The sequence below is a fragment of the Ursus americanus genome, chromosome 11 (assembly GCF_024610735.1).
Source record: "Ursus americanus isolate L20-20 chromosome 11, mUrsAme1.1.p, whole genome shotgun sequence".
NCBI classification, from domain to species: domain Eukaryota; kingdom Metazoa; phylum Chordata; class Mammalia; order Carnivora; family Ursidae; genus Ursus; species Ursus americanus.
This window is the reverse complement of record NC_142137.1, coordinates 34532901-34556161: the sequence shown is the minus strand read 5'-3', so window position 1 is coordinate 34556161 and position 23261 is coordinate 34532901. Positions and strand designations below refer to the sequence as shown.

Sequence of the window (23261 nt, the reverse complement as noted above, 5' to 3'; positions counted from 1 at the left end):
TTAATGTTCAGTTAGACAACATATAGTACATCATTAGTTTCAGATGTAGTGTTCAGTGATTCAATAGTTGCATTTAACACCCGCTGCTCATCACATTACATGCCCTCCTTAATACCCATCACCCGGCTACCCCATCCCCCACCCCCCTCCCCCCTGTAACTTTCAGTTTGTGGTCTCGGAAACCGAGGAGTCACAGAGTGAACAGGGGTGCCTGACCCAGTAGAGTGCCCGAGCAGTGGAGCTGGGAAGCAGGCTGTGGTCTTGTATTCTTCAGGTAAACCCCCAGTAGTGAAATTGCTGGATCACAGGGTAGTTCTATTTTTAACTTTTTGAGGAACCTCCATACTGTTCTCCACAGTGGCTGCACCAGTTTGCATTCCCACTGACAGTGCACGAGGGTTCCTTTTTCTCTGCAGCCTCACCAACACCTGTTGTTTCTTGTGTTGATTTCAGCCATTCTGACATGTGTAAGGTGATATCTCATTAGTTTTGCTTGTGCATTTCCTTGATAAGTGATGATGAGTATCTTTTTGTGTGTCTTTTTTTTCGTTATATACTAATGTGCTTTTTAATAGAATTATTAGGGAGGCATTTAACTCAAGTGTTACCACAGTGGTGATGTGAGTGGTGATAATAAATGAACCTTATCAAGTGCTAGTCACAGTACCGATGGCTTCATAAACTAAATGTTGAAGACGCTACTATTCCCTTTGTATGGATAAGGATACTGAGATTGAGGGATACAGCCAGCACATTACCCACCAAGTTCACAGATAGTGGTAGAGTTGGAATTTGAGGCCAAGCAATATGGTTCAAGAACGGCACACCTTTCCCCCTCAGTTTACCGCCCTCTGAGCCTAAGAGAGCCAAAGGCAGGGTAACACTCCCCGCCTGGACTTTATACACAAATACACTCTATTCTTCATCTGCAGTGGGGCTTGTGCTTTGTGCCGTTTCTCCGTTGTGAGAATAGAAATTCATTAACCACTACCTTGACACCAGTGGCCTGTCTTTGAGAAGGGGACAGCTTTTGAGGTATGAGGACTACAAATGTTTGGTCACGGAACCAGGCAAATCCAACTGGGCCGGCCCAACAGCGATAATCCTAACTAACCAGACTAATAAGGCAGAAACTAGGGGAGGAATACAGAAAAAGCAATAACGAACTTTCAGGCTGAATCAGATTGATGGCACCAAACTCAAACTGCGAGTGATGTTTTACCCTTTTTCTCTCTTAGTGTTGAGAGTGTTTTTAGTATAAATTTGGAAGGAATTTTAAAATGTTGAAAATAAGTCTGATTTGCAGGCAATTGAGACCCACTTGATCCGCAAGTCTAGTACGGGACTGACCTACATCGCGGAGTGGAAAGGGGGCCTCCTGGAACACAAGATGGGCCACCTGACCTGCTTTGCTGGAGGCATGTTTGCACTCGGGGCCGACGACGCTCCCGCAGGCCTGACCCAGCACTACCTTCAGCTCGGGGCTGAAATTGCCCGAACTTGTTATGAATCTTACAATCGCACCTGTGAGTACCTGTGATTCTTTAGTTTCACTCTATTCCCACAGGCTTTTATTTTGTTCCGTAAGGAACATTGTCCCTGCTGTCATCAAAAGAATATCCAGCCTCATGAAACTGGAAGCTCGTGATGAATATTTTAAAGGAATTTATATTTTTTACTTTAAGAAGCACTGGTTTTCAACATGAAAGTATCTACCCTTAGTTTACCAAAGAACAACAGCTGAAGTCATACCGGGTTAAGCCAGTCTAATTTATTGACCCTGCTTTAGGGAAATAACGTTGGGTAAGAAGCTCTGTCCCAGGTGCAAAAGAAACTTAGTATTTTATAAACCATTAATAACCTTTTCAGTATCTCCATGAAATAGAGTCTGGCTCCCTTCTTATGAAACAGGAGTTTGAAGCACAAAGATTAAATAACCTTTCATGACATAATGACATAGAATTCTCAACTGCTGGTTTTCCAGCTAACTAATAAGGGGTGTTGTAGTGCCTTGTACCTAGCTGGGGGGCACTCAGTAAGTGGTGGTTAAATGAAAGAAAATAACAGATCATTGCAATGTTCTCAAAAGGACTCTCAGATGACTGTATTTTCAAAGTATATTGAATATTGTTTATTGTAGGATGTTTATAACCATTCCTTAAAATGATTGTTTTGGCATCTCTCTTGAATGTTGTAAAGTACTTTCTAGTTTCATTTAAGTTAGGGTAATAACCCTTGTCACCCTTGCATGCCCCTTAGATATGAAACTGGGACCAGAAGCTTTCAGGTTCGATGGTGGTGTTGAAGCCATCGCCACAAGGCAAAACGAAAAGTACTACATCCTACGGCCAGAGGTCGTTGAGACTTACATGTACATGTGGCGACTGACTCATGATCCGAAGTACAGGAAATGGGCCTGGGAAGCCGTAGAGGTGCTGTTTTAATTTGTTTACATTTCTTGTACATAAATGTCTCTGGGAAAAATGCTCAGTGATTTCTATAAATCTGGCATATCAACTTTTCTATGATTTTTAAAGCTTTGGTGGGTGGGTGAAGAGGGAGAGGGGGAGAGAGAGAATCTTAAGCATCAAAGAGCCCAGTGGGGGCTCGATGTCATGACCCTGATCACAACCTGAGCCAAAATCAACAGTCGGCCGCTCAACCGACTGAGCCACCCAGGCGCCCCTGATTTTTAAAGCTTTCATCAGACTTTTTCCCAATTCAAGAATGAGTGTTTTCAGTTGTCATCCTATCTCCCTGGCTTCAGCATCTTTTTTATGTAATGGTGATATTAATATACCTACTTTGATACTGAAGGAGATACCTAGAAAGGCGTATCATAAAATTAAGTTCGCACAGCCATAGAAATAATGATCACTTAAGTCCACAGTTACTGATAACTTGGGAATAATCACCCCTGCCTGTTGTCCTTTTCGAGAAGCCGCAACATTGTTTGTTTTTTTAATGAGTCTTTGGGCATTGAAATGAAAATAAGTGCTTCTACTTAGAGTTTCAACCTAAATAGAAAGGCAAGCTGAGGCAAACTCAAAATTGTCCCCAAAAAAGAGTTTATTCGGGAAGAGCAGAGAAATTGCAATTCAGCAAACTACAGGTGAGTCCGTTGAAGGTTCAAGGTAGGCTGTATTTATGGACAGGGAATGTAAAGAAGAGAGAATTCAGTTAGAGTCTATTAAAATAAAGAACAAATAGGGACCAGCTTTGAGAATTCCCTGAGCGGACAAAACCAGTCCAGTCGTACCAATAAAGCTCAAACGAGCTGTTTTGTGAGACCAGTCCTACCTGTGTCATTTCTTGTTCATTCCTCTGAAAACCATAAGTAAAACTTCCCAAGTGGTTGATATAAGGCCACCCCTGGCCAACTCCCTATCATCCCAATATTATCAGTTTTCTGTAAATCCAGCACATACAGGAAATCAGTCTCTCAGTCCCTCAGTTTTGTTTTCCTGAGGGCACATGCGTAAGATTTTCTGATTTCTGTCTTCCGGTTCCAGTTCCATTTTAGATTGAAATTCTTCCACAGAGCAAATTAGCTACTTAGATCTAACTTGTAGAAAGAACCTATGGAAGAACTACTTCGTGCAACAATATTCGCACACCGATCTCAGGTTTCTCTGAGTATCTGTAAGCTTTCCATCTGTCCATCTGCACTGTTTGAATTGTGTTCGTCACCCATGGGTCTCTTCCTACAGAACATGGCGTATCATCTTCCCAGACGAATCTAGTGAACACTGTGTGCTGATGCCATTGGCCGCACTCTCCAGAATATGCCATCAGATAATGTTAATTTTAAGAGCTTTCATTCTGGAAGGAGTTGTGGTGGAGCACTGAGGAGATAAGAACAAGCCAACGTTTTAATTACACTCACTGTTGCAGAGTTAGCTGTCTTTAAAACCTGACCGTTAGAAATAACTGCTCTCAGGAATCTAAACTGAACATATTGCCTTTGCTTAAGTTGTAACAAATATCTGAGGAAGTCGTTGATGAATCTTGCTTATTACCCTCTTTGTGCCGTGTGTGCCTTATCACTAGTCATTAGTCATTTTAAGTAATAACGATTCTTTAGGCCTCTTTTTGTCTTTTATTTCTTGCAAAGTTTTCTAATTGTGTTTAGTCGGTGGTAATTCCAATTTCTTTAAGTTTATGTTTTTTTCCTCTGAAAAAAAATGTATAAAAATTGAGGTTCATCTAAGCTTTGGTGATAGGAAATTATTTTGGTTTTCAATAGGCCAGCAAAAGCATTAAGGCTAATAGTCACCTTGCAAATATCAGTTTAAATTGAAAATATCAGGAATCACGTATTTCATCAAATGTAAAACACTCTAGTGGATAAGAAACACCATTATTTTATATACCACTAAGAAAGTACAATGCTACGAATTAAATTATGACATGCCAATTTTAGAGATGTGAAAATATGAAAAATGTGTGGCAGAGAACTGATACAAAAATAGAAATAAGTAAATCTCTGTGGCCGTGTGGATGGGAAGCTTGGGTTTGCTTGGTTCTTCAGGGGAGCGTGTTTGTTTGTGGGGTAATAAATTGGTTTTAGGGATTAGGATTTTTGTCTGTTGTTAACTTCTTGTTTAGTCTATGATGTAAGATTGTCTCCCTGTGCACAACACAGCCACTCCCCCAAGCAGCCCCCCCTCGCTTTTTGCCACTAGCGTTTCTGCTAGAACTTGAGGTGTAGCAGGGAGGGGGGAGTGCTGGGATGCTGTCTTCTTTAAAGCACAAAATCATTGACAGAGATAGTGGCCCTCTTCTTCCTTGTGTGACATCCCCTCAGCCGTCCTTTCTGTCAGCCACAGCTACAGGGACCGCATCCCTGCAAGCTCCCCATGCTTCTCAGCTGCCCCGGCTCTGAGCTCCTTCCCAGGCAGCTGGCTGTGGTCTGGGAAGCGGGAGAGGTAAAGTCCCTGGGGACAGTCCTGAACCAGTGAGGTTTCAGAGTTGATGAACAGCTATCCCAGTCTTCCCCCTTTGCAGAATAACTCTGAGATGCATTCTACGCGGTTGCTCAGAGGGTTTCCAGTGGGAGGGAGCCTTCATGAGGACACGCACAGCTGTCACCTGCTCAGCACATTTCACGGGCTCTTCTCCCTTCCCCAGTTCACTTGCCCCACTCATTCCCTTCCTGATATCACCTCTTTTAAAAACTTCCTGCATCTGACCCTTGTCTCATGCTCCATTTTTAGGGGAACCCAAACTAAAACACAGGAGTAGATCTTCAAAATCACATAGACTAGCCCTCCACTCAAAGAAAAGACCTCCTCGTCATCTTTGCCAGATGGCTATTCCTCATCAATTCAAGGACTTTGTATTAAAAAAGAACATACTACCAATAAAGTAATTCCATTTTTTAATGGCTGACAGTGTTAGAAAGTTACTCCTTTTGAAGACAGAATTCACAGTATTTTGTGTTCTGGAGATATTGGAGAAAAAAAATCCCTTTTCTCTTCTACGCTTCAGCTCCTCAGCTATCTGAGGACAGCACGTCCTGTCCACTGCTCCATCCTCATCCATCATTTCCCTCCACCTCCTGATGACATGTGTGGTCTCTCAGGGCTAAGCAGTGTGACTCAAGAACCTCTCTTCTGAGTGTTATTTCCCACAGCCTTGTCCAACTTGTTTTTTTGGTAGATTATAAAACCCCTGGCTTACATCGAAATTGTGGTCAAATGATATTAGCTACTATATTAGTTCCTGTCGAGATATCACTTTTGTTCCATCCTTGTGTTCACCCATACTTGCTATTTGTAAAGTATTCGTCAGCCATCTTCCTGTCTTCCAACGAAGCACTCCCTCTCCAGCCTTCTGTCACTGATACACTACCCAAACCCGCTTTCCATGTCTTAGCTAAACTTCTGAATAGTAACGCCGAACACAAGAATGTCGAACAGGATATGAAACTATATAGTCCAGCATATAGTACTAGAAACTTCTCCACCGGTAGCCAATAATCCATTAATCCATTAATTAGATGTTCATGCACTTGTGAATCTACATAGCAAAAATAACATTTACTTCATAGTTTTTTTGCTTTTTCTCAATAATGCCATGAAAACGTCATTAAATTCCTCCCTATTATGTATAATATTCTGATAAAGCTCTACTATAAATTATACCTATGTGTTCATATATGTGTTGGTAAGTATAGATTATACAATGTCTGTAAATGTGTATGTATAGATTATATGATGTCTCCCCTGGTCCACAGTAGCAGGTACGCCTTATATAGGGATTTTTTTCCTCCTTTTTTTGCACAGACATTTTTTCCTAGTCTCCTAAATCTCACCTTTGCCATATGGACATTCTGGCTCTCAGAAAGTGATTTGTCTTCCCGGTCCCTGCTTCTCCCTCCCGAGGCTTAATCTCTGTTTCCAGACTCTGATATATCTATTTTCCTAGGTTCTATCTATGAGCTCAGACCAAAGTCAGCCATTCAGCCTCATTATGAGCATTGTTCCCTAGAATCCACTCTTGGAAACCTCCCTGGATCAGCCATTTATCTACCTGTTTAACCTAAAGATAAGAGAAGGCTTTCTCTCCCTTTCTGACTTATGACTTAACTCATGCTGCTCGGTATTCTCCTACCTTTCTTCCCCCTAAAGAGGTACAGTCACTTGAGGTCTGGGTTTGTTTAGAGTTCCAGTAACTATAAACATGTTCCTGTTTTTCTTTTCTCTGCTATTGGGGCATCCCAGCCACGTACGGTCACTAATAATGTAATCATTGACGTAAAATCGAGGTGGTCCCTATGCCTAGAGTCTGAGAGTCCCAAGAACAGGTTGCAGTAAAATGATGTTCTAATCAGACTATGCAGCGTAAATACATGACTGCTTCCACTGCTGAGATGCTGTAAAGCCAGGGCCTGTGATGCGTGCCTGGGAGGGCTGCTTATCCCCAGCTTCATATTTCTAAAGTTTTTAAAATTTTGATTTGACATGATGGCTTTTCATTTTTTAAAAGTTAAAAAAAAAAAGCCTCTTTGGCATTTTCCCTTTTTTTTTTTTAATTTGCCAAAAGCCTCAAAAAATAAAAGTAGCTAGGCCTCTCTAAACCTCTGAAAGATCCCTGTCACTCTGAGAAGCGTGTCTTCATCTTGTTTTATTCTCACAACAATGCCATGTTGAACAAAGGGACACTGTCTGGGTCCGGGCACAACTGAGGCCCCAGTTAAGGAGTCCAGGGCCAGTATTCAGCCCCCTCTTCTGAGATTTTAGAATGAGTTCTGGACAAATATGGCTCAACACATTAGGACTGAGTGAGAAGAAGAATGAGGGTAACCGAAGAGAGGAAAAACAGCTGGGCATCGTCCACCCCACAAAACAACTCTTTCCCTATAATTGAAAGAAGGAGCTTATAGAAATTTCTGTGGGAGAGAGGAATGGCAGTTTATCATGCCTGGTCCTCTCATTAGCTGATCACCAAAGAACTTCAAGGGAAGAAAACAAGAAAAAGTTTTGTTGTTAAAATCTTTTTAGGAAATGTCTGGAAGTAGGATTTAATTATATTCCATAACAACAAATTTGTCCATTTCTTCTAAATCCTGGGTTTTTGGGGTTTGTTTTTGTGTGTGTGTGTGTTTGGTTTTTTTTTTTTTTTTTTTTACTTTTTTACAAATAATCTTTGGCCTACTCCAGTGTATCTGGTATTTGACTTTCTAATAAAAAAAAAATTCTATCAAAAAAAGGAAGGAAGGAAAAAAATAATAGGACCTGGAAGTTCCTTTCTGCAAGCCTTCCCCCTGCTTGGTTTGTTGTCTGCAAAAGAAGATATAATCAAAGCAGTTTTTAAGTTGATCTTATTTTCCCAGTGGCTTTTAAAAAGTACCAAACCATGAGATATTTTCTTTGTTCATGTAGTCTGCGAGTTGTGAGGTTGTTACCTAAATTTCCATTCCCGCACTGCCCAACCCATCTCTTTTCCAAACACTCGTTATAGTCAGAGAACTTCAGGCATGTAGGATCATTTCTCTCTAGACAGTTAGGAAATGGACTCATCCCATTTTCTTCCATCCCATACTAAAGAAAAGAAAAATATATTTTAGAAATAGATATCAGCCACAGTTTTTTTTACCGCTTTCCATTTTCTTCTTTGATATCTGTCACCAATATCCCTAATTAGTCCTCCACCACGAGTGCTTACAAAATAAGATGCTCTGGGTGTCGTAGCAACTGTTCATGGCCCGGTACACCTTCTGTTATTGGATTTATAATCCCAACTGACATTAACAGTCTCTCTAGATCGAGGGTCAGCAAACTTCTTGTGTAAGAACCAGAGAGAAGCAGGCTTGGGGGCGTGTGCAGCTACAGGCATACCTCATTTCACTGTGCTTTGCTTTATGGTGCTGTGCAGACACTGTGTTTTTTACAAATTGAAGGTTTGTGACAACCCTGTGTCGAGCAAGTCTAGTCGGTGCTATTTTTCCAACCATGTTTGCTTGCCTCTAATCTCTGTGTCACACTTTGGTAATCCTCACAATATTTCAGGCTTTTTCATTATTATTATATTTGTTATGGTGACATGTGATCGGCTATCTTTGGTGTTATTATTGTCATGGTTTTGGGGTGCCACAAACTGCACCCTAATAAGACAGAGAACTTTATTGATAAATGTTGTGTTCTGATGGCTCCACTGAGTAGCCATTCCCTCATTTCTCACCGTCTCCTCGGGCCTTTCTATTTCCTGAGATAAGACAAAACTGGCATTCAGCCAGTTACTAGCCCTACAGTGGCCTCTAAGTGTTCAGGTGAAAGGAAGAGTCCCACATCTTTCAATGTAAATCAAAAGCTAGAAATGATTAAGTTTAGTGAGGAAGGCATGTCAAAAGCCAAAATAGGCCACAATGCGAGCCCTCTTGTGCCAAACAGCCACATTGTAAGTGCAAAGGAGAAGTTCTTGAAGGAAATTAAAAGTGCTAGCTCAGTGAACACAGGAATGATAAGAAAGCAATATGCTGATGGGGAGAAAGTTTAGTGGTCCGGATAGAAAATCAAACCAGCCACAACATTCCCTTAAGCCATGACGTAATCCAGAGCAAGGCCCTGACTCTCTTCAATTTTGTGAAGGCTGAGAGAGGCGGGGAAGCTGCAGAACAAATGAGGGTTCATGAGGTTTGAGGAAAAAGCCATCTCCATAACATCGAAGGGCAAGGTGAGGCAGCCAGTGCTGATGGAGAAGCCGCAGCAAGTTCCCTGGAAGGTCTAGTGAAGATTGTTAATGAAATGGCTGCACTACACATCAGATTTTCAGTGTGGATGAAACGGCCTTCTATTGGAAGATGATGCCATCTCGCACTTTCATAACTGGAGAGGAGAAGTCAATGCCTGGCTTCCGAGCTTCAAAGGACAGGCAGACTCACTTGTTAGGGGCTAATGCCGCTGGCGTCTTGCAGGTGAAGCCAGTGCTCACTTACCATTTCAGAAATCCCAGGGGCTCTAAGAATGATGCTAACTCTACTCTGCCTGTGCTCTCTAAACGGAGCCATGAAGCCTGGAAAACAGCTCACGTGTTTACAGTGTGGTTTACTGAATATTTTAAGCCTGCTGTTGAGACCTACTGCTTAGAAAAAAAGATTCCTTTCAAAATATGACTGCTCATTGACCTGGTTGCCCAAGAGCTCTGGTGGAGATGGACAACGAGATGAATGCTTTCACACCTGCTAACAGAGCATCCGTTCTGCAGCCCGCGGATCAAGGAGCATTATGACTTTGAGCATTTAGGAAATACATGTCATAAGGCTATAGCTGCCATACATAGTGACTCCTCTGATAGATCTGGGCAAAGTCCATTGAAAACCTTCTGGTAAGAATTCACCATTCTAGGTGCCATTAAGAACATTCATCATTTATAGAGGAGGTCAAAGTATCAACATTAACTGGGCTTTGAAAGAAGTTGATATCTACCCTCACGGGTGACTTTGAGGAGTTCAAGACTTCCATGGAGGAAGTAACTGCAGATGTGGAAACAGCAAGAGAACTAGAATTAGAAATGGAGCGTGAAGATGTGACTGGATTGCCAAATCTCATGATAAATCTTAAAACGGATGAAGAGTTGCTTCTTATGGATGAGCCAAGAATGGTTTCTGGAGATGGAATCTAGTCCTGGTGAAGATGCTATGAAGATTGTTGAAATGACCACGAGGAATTTAGAATATCACATAAACGTAGTTGAGAAAGCAGCTGCAAGGTTTGAGAGGATTGACTCCAGTTTTGAAAGAGGTGCTACCATGGGTAAAGCGCTATCAAGCAGCATCGCGTGCTGTGGACAAAGCGTTTGTTAAAGAAACCGTCAGCTGATGTGGCAGACGTCCTTGCTGTCTTATTGCAAGAATTTGCCACAGCCACCCCAACTTTTGGCAACCATCAACGGTCAGAGAAGTCAGTCAGCAGCCATCAACGTCAGAGAAAGACCCTCTACCAGCAAAAGGAGTACAACCCACTGAACACTGAGATGATGCTTAGCATTTTGTAGCAGCAGAGTATTTTTTTAATTAAGGTATGTTCATCGTTTTTCAGACATAGTGCTACCACACACTTAATAGACTCTAGTGCAGTGTAAGCATAACTTTGATATGCATTGAGAATCCGAAAAATTCACTTGACTCGCTTTATCACAATATTCACTTATTGTAGTGGACTGGAACCAAACCCACAGTGTCTCCGAGGTTGGCCTGTACTCAGCTCTGCCACTGAAATGAAAAAACAGCCACAGGCAGTATGTAACAGATGAGCATGGCTGTGGTTCAGTAACACTTTATTTACAAAATGAACAGCAGACTGGGTTTAGCCTGTGATCCATAGTTTGAAGAACCGTTCCCTAGACCACAGGAGGAAATGGTAAAAATAAGTAAATAAATAAAATAAATCACTGAAAAATAATTTCAAAATTAAATGTAGAAGTGTTTCTAATTTAGATGAGATAATATTGTCTCTATACCCTTTAACTTTTCATACTTTTTTAAAAGATTTTATTTATTTATTTGAGAGAGAGAGAGAGAGAGCGCAGAGGGAGAAGCAGACTCCCCGCTGAGCAGGGAGCCCATTGCAGGACTCGATCCCAGAACCCTGGGATCATGACCTGAGCTGAAGGCAGATGCTTAACCGACTGAGCCACCCAAGCTCCCCAACTTTTCATACTTTATATGCATTTGCATTTTGTGGGTTTTTAAAAAATTTCTCTTAAAACTCTTCCACATGTATCATTCAGTTTGAATCCTTACTTTATTTCAATTTGGCAATTTCATAATAAAAATTGGTGACAAGCAGTTATTGAAATGTGACCATTTTTCCCCTCTTCCTTGTAACGCAGGCCCTGGAAAATCACTGCCGAGTGAACGGAGGCTATTCGGGCCTAAGGGATGTTTACCTGAGACACGAGAGTTACGACGACGTGCAGCAGAGTTTCTTCCTGGCAGAGACACTAAAGTAAGTAAAACGTATTCCAAAAGTATGTGGCTGAGGTACTGGTCAGATCTTCTTTGCAGCTATCTGTATCACGAGCACATTCAAATAATAGCGAGTATGACTGCTTCCGAAGGTCACTCTCCATGCGTGGCAATGATTGCCCCTGTGTTTCCAGTCATTATAGAAGTGTGATGCCTGGGGACTGCTTCGTGGGTTTCCCTGCACTAACACCCAAGCACAGAGCAGCTGTTTTATTCCACGCTCATGACTATAGTGCCTCAGGGTTTTGCAATACTTGACCGTTGTCCGTGATTCTCCATAAGATGAATGGAGACGTTGCTGTGTCTTTATGTTTTCACGCCTGACGGTCTCTTGGGCTTCATATCCTCATATTTCTCTCTCCAGATATTTGTACTTAATATTTTCTGATGATGATCTACTTCCACTGGAACACTGGATCTTCAATACCGAGGCACATCTTCTCCCTGTTCTCTGTACGAATAAAAAGGAAGTCGAAGTCAATGAAAAATAAAAAAGACATTTTATATTTTACTCTGCTCCATTCCCTTCACTGCATACCTTAATAATTCCTTTTCTGGTATTCAGGCACATGATGAATTTTTATCAGTAGGTCTGTGATTATTCTAAGTTCTAAAATTGTTTTGCAGTCTTTTATGTTTATTGTCATAGGCATGGATGGACCTAAGTCCCTTGTCATATCCTTTATTATTCAGGCAGTGGATCAGAGGTTTTTACTTTTTTTAAGTAATCTCTGGAGTTCATGAAGGTATATCATTTTCACTAAACTGAATAGAATGGTATACCGATGACCTCTTAATTACAATTTTGATTTGACTGCAAAACTTTTTCCTCCTCTATGAGGAGATGATGTCTGCTTTAAGCTGTAATGTTTTGCCATGTTGCAAAAAGCCATAATAATAAATTAAATATTAAAAAAGCTTTTTCCTTTTCAATTTTATGTTAATCTGGTTTGTCTATCCACCAGAGACAGATCTTATAACTGTGACAGACAGCCTCTTTATGCGGGTCTATCATTATTTGATAGAATGTCTTCTAAAATACTTCACTCATATTGTAATTCAAATTAGAATGTCATCCCAAAAGGATCATCTCATGTTGACCTCATTTTATTGGAACCACAGTATATTTTTGTTGGTTAATTATATTAGTGTTTCCTAATTTGTGAATTAGTTCTCAAATTTTACTTTAAATGCCCTGTGTCATTTCTGGATCATGTCCTGGTTAATTTCTTCCATCCCCTACCACACGAATGGAGCTTTGGAGTTTTGCAGAGCTCTGCTATTACTGAATTATATTTTTTGAAAGAAAACAGTAGAACTTTTCATGTGTTAGCTTTTGCTTTTAACTGAGTATGTGAAAAAATTGAGTCTCTCTAAAGAAAGGGTGAGTATTTAACATGGTGTTTAGTTTGTATTTCATCTCTAAGGTTTTTTTCTTGTTCTCAAAAACAGCATTACATTTGGTTTGGGATTTTTTTTTTTCAGATTTGAAAAGGGCCCTTTCTCCAATGTAGTAAATTATTTCATTTCAGTTTGTGAAAGCAGGATTTAACTCTGAAAGCAGCTTTGCTAATGTGTCTATTCATGGTCAATTGAAGAAAATCTAATAAACTTTTAGACCAAATAAGAGTATAGTACATTTTGTCCGGTCAGATTCAACACAGAGATCCCAGCTTAAAAGTGATAGGTAGGAATGGACATTCCTAATTCCCCACAGTCGTACAGCAGATCAAAGTAATTATATGATTCTTTATTAAGAAGAAGCATTCTTTTGAGATATGAGTGGCTTTCCCAAGAATACATTTGGTGGCACCTTGTGCTTTCTCATCGTATTAGTTCATGTGTATGTACCTATACTCCTAGCAAGGGCTAACGTGATGATGCATGTACCGAGGAACAGAGACTTTGAGCACCTGCACTTCCAACCTGGAGTGGTCAGATAGCTCAGTGCAGCCCCGTGAATTAGGCTGAAGCATACGAAATTGCTGCATTTGTAGTTGAGAAACTGTCCAATACCAGCAATTTCATATGCTTCGACATAATGTTTTTTAATTATTTTCTTATATCTCGGTAGACTCCATTGTTTTTAGCTGTTTCAGCTTTTGAACGTGTTTTGAAAGATTTCCTTTGTCTGAAAGGACCACCTGTGTGACCTGCTCTTTTTTTCAATATTGTACATTGGTTTATGTCAAAGAATAAATTAATAAAATTAGTAAATGAAAAAGATCCCTTAGTGCATCATTATTGCCATGTTAATGAGTTTCTGTGACCCAGAATAACTCCTTCCACTCATATCTTCAGCTCACCTTATGAAATGAATGGATAGTTGAGAGTCCTTTTTTCCCAGGACTTAAAAGCACCATGTGAGATTATCACAAAAATTGGGCCACACGTTTTTAGATGATAATTTTCACATGAATGTTCTTGGACTAGCAATTTAAATTACTTTATTTTCTTTGATTTTCAATTTGATTTGAAAGAGCACAAAGCTGATATGTATTTCTGCAGCAGATAGGATATTAAAATCAGGTCATGTGTACAAACTGCACTATAAGGTACCTTTTGTATCCTGGTATAAATAGGCGAGATGATTGTACTACATTTTGCTCTGCCAGTGGCAGGAACAAAGTTTTTCAATTCTAGAACTTGGATTTTTTAACCTAAGTCCCAAAACACCAAAAATGTAAACAAGATAAGAGATTATTATGGTGATGTAATTTAATTAAAGTTATATTTTGTGTTAATTATGTTAAACAACTGAAGTCCTTCGATAGGCACTGTCTTTCATTCATTTTCAGCAAAACTGTGCAGTTAAGTTTACATATGTATTCACATCCTGGAAGGCGAATAATTAAAATAACACTTAAGTTTGTGTTTCTGCATATACTGTTTTTGGTATACTGTGCACAATTAATATTACATGTATAAGTTGTATGAAATTTATAGAACTCGATGATGTTTGTCATGATTCCTTCATATGTAGTACCCATTCTTTTCATTGATTTTAATTTGTACATAAGTCTATTCTGTCATTTCCAACTTTATATAAATCTCGAATGTTATGGGAAACATAATAGATTGACACATAATTTTTAAAAACTATATTTGTAAAATTTCTCTATTGTGAATAAAGCCTTTTAATATATCTCCTCATTTATTGTTTTTCTCCTCTTAAGTAAGCTTTTGTATATGTGGGGGGGGGGGGAATACGTACAATTGCAAATTGAAAAAATAGTGATTATTATTAATCCTAATAGTGAATCCATACCATACCCAGAGAATCTTGACAAAGAAACATTTCTTCATTAAAAACTTTAAGTTGCAATAAATTTTGCATATACATTTTTGATTAATCAAATATCTTATTAAGACTCCAACACAGGGGCACCTGGGTGGCTCTGTTGGTTAAGCGTCCAACTCTTGGTTTTGGCTGAGGTCATGATCTCAGGGTCCTGGGATCAAGCCCCACGTCTGGTTCTGCCCTGAACAGGCAGTCTGCTGGAGACTCTCTCTCTCCCTCTCCTTCTGCCCCCCCCCACTCTCTCTCCCTCTCTCTCAAATAAATATATAAATTTGTAAAAAAAAAAAAAAATCCAATATATTTTCAACACCAGAGCATGTAGGGTAGAGATGGAGCACTGATGGCAGAAATAGCATAAAGTGTGATCCTTGTTCTTAAGTTTACAATTCAGTCAAGGAGATCAGACTCAGCCCACCACCAAAACAAAACAAAGTGTTTAGTTACCAGTTAAATTCTGCTATAGAAATTCAGGGGAGTGGGGGGTCACTAGCATTTGAGTGTTCAAAGAAGCTTAGGGAAGAGAGAACTTTAGCCACAGGAAAGCCTCCAATATTTTTGAAAAAGCCTAGGGTTTTCAAATTCATCTTGGGACTTTTTAGAATGTTTTCAGACCTTCTGGTTGCTGTTCTCTCTGCCTAGAAATCTGTCCCCCATGTTTGTTTTTTGTTTTTTTGTTTGTTTGTTTTTAATTTTCTTAAATTTAAGTATATTTAACACAATGTGACATTAGTTTCAGGTGTATAACATGGTGATTACACAAGTCCATATACATCATACTATGCTCACCACCACTGTAGCCACCATCCTTCACCATATAACGTTATTACAATACCACTGACTGACTCTGTATTCCCTAGGCTGTACCTTTCATTCCTGTGACTTATTCCTCCCATAATTGGAAGCCTGTAACTCCCACTCTGCTTCACCCATTTCCCTCATCCTTCTACTCTCTTCCACTCTGGCAACCACCAGTTTGTTCTGTGTTTATGGGTCTGGGTCTGTTCCTGCTCTGTTTCTTTGTTCATTTGTTTTATTTTTTAGATTCCACATGTAAGTGAAATCATATGGTATTTGTCTTTATCTCTTACCTCACTTAGCAAAATACCCACGGATCCATCTCTGTCCCCAGTGTTTTTGTGCCACATTCCTCACTTCATTCAGGTCTCTGCTCAGTTATCACCTTATCAGAGTGGCTTCCTTGACAAATTAATACAAAATATCCCATCACCCTTTGTTCCTTGCTCTATTTTATTTTCTACTTAGCATTTAAGAGCTCACCCTTGAAAACTGGTCTCAGGCTCTTTCTCAAGGTGTGGGTTACATATTTATTTCCTGATTCGCTTATCATCTAACACCTTAAAACTTAACCCCCGTGAGAACACAAAGTTACTTTGTTTGTCTTTCCTCCTCACCAGGTGGCCCATCCCCAGTGTCTCAAGTAGCATTTAGCACTTGGTGACACACAGGGAAATGTCTGGTGAATGGGTGACTGAATGAATGAATGGACCTTATATTCATAAGTTTTGCTATGGCTGTTTGCCAATGTTTTCTAATCAGTAAATTTTTAAAAAATATTAGGTATCAGTATTACATAACACACTGTTATTTTAAATAATCATAGGATGAGCATTTGTTTTTCTTGCTACCTATAGTCATTTTAAGGAAATATGGAGTAAATATGTGTTTATGGCTTGATTCAACTCCCAACCAACAGATTTTTTTAAACCACTTATATCGTATATGGCCCTGTGTAAAATACATAACAGAAAAAGGTAAGTCATAATTTTTCTAATACAGAGTTTTTCAGTGTTATTATTTGAATAGCCTATTGTTGTTTCTATAATTTAATCTCATAGTCCCTGTCTCATAAGAAAACTATTTCTGTAGTATCAAGTAAAGGAATTGGTTTTTCACTTAACCTATAGCTACACAAATGGGAACCTTCTGAATTTAGTTATTTGTAGCACAAATAACTTCTACTCATTGCTGACAGAATTATTAAAAGATATTCTAAACATGATTCTTATTTATACTAATCATCAACCATCCACACAGAGATGGCAGCTTGGCAGTCAATACATCTAATTTCTGATAATTATATGTAGACAGTTGCTAAAAATTTTATCAAAACTAGATACATCGTCTCTCATTTGGGCATAGAGTTCATATATCTAATTGCCATGCCAGCTCCCTCAGTTGTGGCTGAAATGTGAGGCTGGGGAGGGGTATCTTCCTTAATCTTTTTAACTGATTTAATGGACCAAAGACTGATTTCTGTTTTTTCCTGGCCCATTCCATCCACACTGGCCAACACTTGAGTCATAATCTTCAGGAAATATTTGCCAAGCATCAGATAGGCATATAGAGTATCAGAACCACATAGGAGTCTAGACAGCATTTAGTCTAACTCTCTTATATTAAACATGAGAAAACTGGGGGATTTTCCCAAGGACAGGAACTGCTTTCTGTCCTGCTCTGTGCTTCCAGACACAGGGATTTGGTAAGATTTATGCTAAAAAAAAAAAAAAAAAAAAAGAACAATATACGACAGCATATGTTGTATCCATCCAGCCACTCCAAAATAAAGGTGTAAATTCAGAAAACTGGTCTCAGGCTTTCTCAAGGTGTCACTATCCACCTATATCAGAGTCTCTGGCAAGTCCTATTAAAATGCAGATTTTTGTGCCTTTACCCCAGATTTAGCAAATCAAAATTGTGGTGGGGCCCTGGACTATCCATGTTGAACTAGTCTTCTTGTCCTCCCCATGCATGCTGAAGGTGGAAACCAGCACTGGGAGTTAGAGGGAGGTGGAAGTCCCAAAACTAGCAGGAGAAATAATGAATAAATTAGCAAGTCATGACAAGCGTATCTTGTTTCTACTTTAGGATTTAAGCACAACAACTTGAAACATATTTTGGATCACTTCGGAAACAGATTTGTCCTTTTACAAAAGCATTTCTGAACAAGAAGCCATACACCTACACATCTTAGATTCACATTGGATTTTCAAACCTAATTCTTCTTATTGAGGGAAATTTCAAAAGTATTAACTTCAATCCCTGCTGTTTTAGTCAGTGACTGTTCACTTTGCTTCCTTTCCCAATAGCTGCTTCTAAAGTCGGTTCTCAAATTGTTTCTTCTGATCTGGCTGAGTTTGAACGAGACTGTCACTTGCACAAACGACACAGAATTCCTAGTTTGGCTGTGTGCCATGTGAATATATAAGACGCTCCTGGAAACGACCTCCGAAGAATACCTTCATTTCTATCCGCGTTCATTACAATGCTAATCGTCAGATTTGTTGGCTCGCCATTATTATGATCACTTTGAACCCCCTAAACATGGCATTACTTACTGAATAAATTAATGTAAATTTGTGTCACAGATCTGTGTAATTCTCCAGTGAATGCAAATTACCATGAAACCTTAGAAAACAGTAATAAATGTATAGCTTTTTAAAAAAAACTCCACATACCGGCGCATTTTGGCCTTAGGCTGTGAGCACATATTAATTCATAATTCTGCAAATAGGGCCATAAAATGTACTGCTTTCAAACAGCATTTTCCAAAACCACTGGCACCGGAGAGTTCTGTTCTGTTCTGTTTTGTTTTGCTTTGCTTTTCATCTCTCCCAGGAGGACCAAGTGAATGATCCTCCTTCACAGACCCATTGGAACTTTGTTCCTGACTTTGCAACTCTTTTGTAGTTCTTTGTGGATAGAACTCCATGGCTTAGAATCACCTCTTAAAAGCAGGGTGGGAGACCACCAGATCAACTTCTTAAGGCAGACACAGTGCTTGGGTCCCATTTCATGGACACGACCACTTTGGCTTGTTGTAACCCAAGGCCTCTATTTAGTGACAGAAAAACAAACATTCTTCCGTCTTTGTGCAAAATCTCATCACCATTCTATTCGATACACACTTTAATGTCCCTGAGTAAATAACCCTAAGTCCATTTTACTGCTATTCACATTCCTCTTCTGTCTTGCTATTGCCAAACTGATAACTTTGTGTCTTATGTAGTCCTAACCAGAGCTGCAAAATTATATACATTTTAAGATCTGCCATTTAACAAATGAAGTCCCTCTAGTCTGCTTTCTTTAGATGATGCAGTGTAAAAAGGGCAGAAAGTTGGGGTGCCTGGGTGGCACAGCGGTTAAGTGTCTGCCTTCGGCTCAGGGCGTGACCCCGGCGTCGTGGGATCGAGCCCCACATCGGGCTCCTCCGCTATGAGCCTGCTTCTTCCTCTCCCCCTTCCCCTGCTTGTGTTCCCTCTCTCGCTGGCTGTCTCTCTGTCGAATAAAAAAAAAAAAAAAAAAGGGCAGAAAGTAGATGCAGTTGGGCAAATAGGAAGTTGACTTCGCTAAGAATCGAGACATCTGAATTCTAAACTTACCTCTCTTATTAACTTCCTGTGTGATTTGGGACAAGCATCAAAGTCTTCACATCTCAGTTTCCTCGTCTATAAAGTGAGAGGAGCGATTAGCCCATGTGTAGCAACTAGGTTATGCCCTGAATGGTGTCTGTTGTGAACAGGACACAGTAGGAACATTTCATGTGTGGACAAGAGACCACCACACCCAAATACAAGCACCCAAACCTTAGTTTCCTCATCCATAAAATGGGTGTGATAGTACCTACTTCCTGAGAATTAAAATAGCTAATATATGTACAACTTTTGGCTCTATACCTGGCAGGATTATGCCTTTATTCCTTAAGTTTCAGCCCCGATTTTCAGCTCTTACATACTGTAAAAGAATCATCTGTCCTCTCCCTGGGGAAGTCTCCAGCTTGTTTTGTTATGACAACACATTTGCTATTATTTTTCCTGCTGTTTCCAACTACCCTAGGCTTTTTTGGATGCCATTCTTCCAGACTGTGTCAAACACATGTTACTGCTCATCTTCCAAGGTCAGAGTTTAGCACTTATTTCCTGACATAAGAAGACAGATATCCAGCTCTTTCTTCACCTGTATCATGCACTAATTGAAGACCTTTCCATTATTTTTTTATTGAAAAACAAGAGGTGTTCTTTTTTTTCCCCCAAAGATTTTATTTATTTATTTGTCAGAGAGAGAGAGAGAGCACAAGCAGGGGGAATGGCAGGCAGAGGGAGAGGAAGAAGCAGGCTCCCCACTGAGCAGAGAACCCGATGCAGGACTCGATCCCAGGACCCTGAGGTCATGACCTGACCCGAAGGCAGACACTTAACCAACTGAGCCACCCAGGCACCCCACAAAAGGTGTTCCTTCAGCATTTATAGAAGAAAAGAAATAGAGATTGCCCTGCATGATTTTTGCACGCTGCCTGTTAAAACAGTGGCTACAACTTAAGAACTCCTTTTAAACTGAAATATAGTTTTATGTTCATCCCAGAGAAGCTTTGACAACCAACAATCTCAATTTTATAAACTAGGAAGGATTGCTGAAATAACTCTTCTGGAAGAACCAGTATTGCTCCCAAAATCAGTCTATATGTTTGAAAATCACTTATAGTGACTTAAAACTAATCACATCCAAAGAAAAATGCATAGTGATTTTGATTGAGTCGATTTGTCTGCTAATCCCACTAAAAAAAAAAAGAGAAGAAAGAAAAGGAGAAAGAGAAAAAGAAAAAGAAAGAAGAAAAGAAAAAAGAAAAAGAGAAAAAGGAAGAAAGAAAAGAAAAGAGAGAGAGAAAGAAAGTTTCTACAGCACTGGGAACATGAATTATGTGAGAGTACCCTTCCCTCTTCTTCTGTTACTCCCCACCACAAGAACATAAGACTGTTAGATTTTTTTTTCAAGGTGTATTTATTTATTTGAAAGAGAAAGAGCATATCAGGGGAGGGGCAGAGGGAGAGAATCTTCAAGCAGACTCCCCTGCTGAACTCGATCCCACAACCCATGAGATCGTGACCCAAGCCAAAACCAGGAATCGGACACTTAACTGACTGAGCAACCCAGGCACCCCAGATGGTTTTTTTGGGTTTTGGTGGTGTTTTTGTTTTTGTTTTTTAAGAGAGAGAGAATCTTAAGCAGGTTCCACACCCAGTGCAGAGTCTGACACGGGGCTCAATCTCACAACACTGAGAAAATGACCTGAACCAAAATCAAGAGGCAGACACCTAATCGACTGAGCCACCCAGGTTCCCCCAAGACTGTTAGCTTTTAAAGAGGGGCTTCCAGATTCTGCTTAAGAAAGTACTCTAAGTTCCCCTTGCCTCTCCTGGCATGCCACACTCTTGCCACACTTCTATTCACATGCATCATACTATAGTGTCATTATTTTCACTCATTCGTTCATTCCACAAATAGTAAGCACCAAGAATATTCCAGACACTATCCTAGGTCCTAGAGATTCAGCAGGGAGCAAGTTAGACTTGCTTCTTGTTTTTATGGAGCTAAAGACTAGAACAAAGGCAAATATGCACAAAAAATTAGTAAAACTTAAAAAGGAAAATGCCAGGGCTTATTCATTAACATAAATGCAGGACTTAATATGGCAGCTGGTATGTATTTGTTCCCAACCCAACTGCCCCCGTTCCTTCCTGCACATAGGAGACACTAAGCATTTGGTAAAGAATGAAAAAATTATTAAGAAACGGATAAAAAATCTCAAACTTCTGTTAAAAAAATATAAACATAATTTTTCATCTCGAGTTTTGCCTCCAGCAGAACACAGCTCCTGCTGGGTCCTACTAACTCAAAGTTGAATGCAGATTCTATTTTTAGTGGATAATCTAGTGTTTACCTTAACTGTGAGATACCTAATTATAAGCTGTCATTAGAAAATTTGCATCATTGTACTTGCAAAAGCAAACTCACCAAAAATAGGACAGTTTCTCATCTTTCAGTATGTTCACATTATATCAATTGTCTCAGAGAAAATCCATAGGAGTCCAAGCTGTGTTCCTCCACTTTAATTGCTTCTGGAATACTGTCATTAAGATGAACAGACACATCACATAGTCTCAACTCCATTAGGGTTTGGCTTGTTTAGTTTGTTTTGGAGGTAAGGGGCTCCGAGTTTGTCATTTCAGACATCATAGATAAAGTCTGCTCAACGGCATGCCCGCATATCTGGGGCCGGTTTCCTCAGGTCAGTGAAAGACTTGACGGGCACTAGCAGTGATGTCAACGATAAAGATCTCCCTCTCTAGGGTCTGCAGCCTTTCCGTAGTCCTCTCTTATAATAGGACGAAGGATTCTAAGTCTGAAGTATATCTGTTAATAATTATATGATCATATTTTTTTCTAACAAATTCATCTTGTTTTTCCAACAAATTCATCTTGTTTTTCCCGAGCTGGTCTTTTCATCAACCATTCTAACAGTGACTAACTGATTAGAATTTTCACCCTCATCCACCTTATCTTCTTGCCTCTCACTTCTAGGGGAGGCGTTAATATAAATGAGCAAATAACAGAGAGGGAGAAAAACAAAGGATCTTAGAGAAATTAATCGATCCCTGAAAATCTGACTCTTGTCACTATTATAAATCAATATACAGGATCTCTTTAAACGCTGGATAAAAAACCATATGTCAAAACCATGAACAGAACATAAATAAATATAATGACTTTACAAGATTTGGGATTTATTTTGCCACTTTAAAAAAGTATAGGATAGATTGTTTTTTTCCTTTGGTCTCCTTCATACAATGATGATTACATTAAGGAGAAGTTTCAAAAATTTCCACATTGTATATCTAGGCTTTTAACCTCTCCCAAAGATCAGATAAAGGCTGCCAAACCAAAAAGCATTCTTGGCTCCTGTACACAGCTCAATCTTTAAATAGGAGTTTCAGCACGTCCAGGCAGGAGCAAAGACTTCTCCTGAGTCTTTATCTATTGATTAACTGTAGAGGATATTCTGTTTAAAATGAATCTTGAATGCTCTCTAAAATAAGTGTTATTCTATTTTGGAGTAAAAGGTGTAAAGGGAAAAAATGAGACATATGTGCCCGTCCCCCACCCCGCAAATATACGTTACTTTACATTTTTGCCCATGGTATTTCTATAAAAAGCTAGAAACAGAAGGGGAAAAAAATCCATTTGACAATGAGAAAAATCCAAGATCAAGTGCTAATTACTACTCTACTGGGCAGAAGGCACTTGGTGAGTGGCTCCCCACTACGCATTAGGAACTGCCCTAAGATCTTTGGTTAAAATACTGATGTGCCCCACACGTCAAAAGAGGTCATGGAGACCTTCCATTTTCCGTGATTCTGATGGTTAAGGTACCAAAATTCCTGGATAGAAACCTCAGGAGCAGGCATCACATTGTCAAGAGATCATTTAAAGTGAGAATTCCTCCAGTGTTCTTTTATGGTTGTTATCTTTGTAATTATTACAAGTGGTGTATCAGCTAGGAAAACAGAAACCACTCTGTCTCAAAAAGAAGAAATTTAACATAGGGAACTAGTTGCATAGGTAATAGGAGAGTTGAGAAGCCAAATGGGATGATGAAATCTGATTTCAAGTCAGGAATTAGCATTGGCAGGATGC

General features: G+C 39.6%; 1 protein-coding gene across 9 annotated transcripts in view; it reads left to right on the top strand.

The window, feature by feature from the left end:
- The window catches only part of MAN1A1 (mannosidase alpha class 1A member 1), a 185176-nt gene that overhangs the window by 149308 nt on the left and 12607 nt on the right, over positions 1–23261 (top strand). For 7 of the 9 annotated variants that reach the window (XM_045798564.2, XM_087865430.1, XM_087865429.1 and 4 more), the window contains exons 9-11: positions 1307–1526; positions 2260–2432; positions 11335–11450. In XM_045798564.2, the coding sequence (XP_045654520.2) occupies positions 1307–1526; positions 2260–2432; positions 11335–11450 (509 nt within the window). Of the gene's footprint in view, positions 1–1306; positions 1527–2259; positions 2433–11334; positions 11451–11834; positions 13695–17878; positions 18149–23261 lie in introns of those variants that run through there. The other 2 variants (XM_045798570.2, XM_045798569.2) reach the window with 2 other exon arrangements.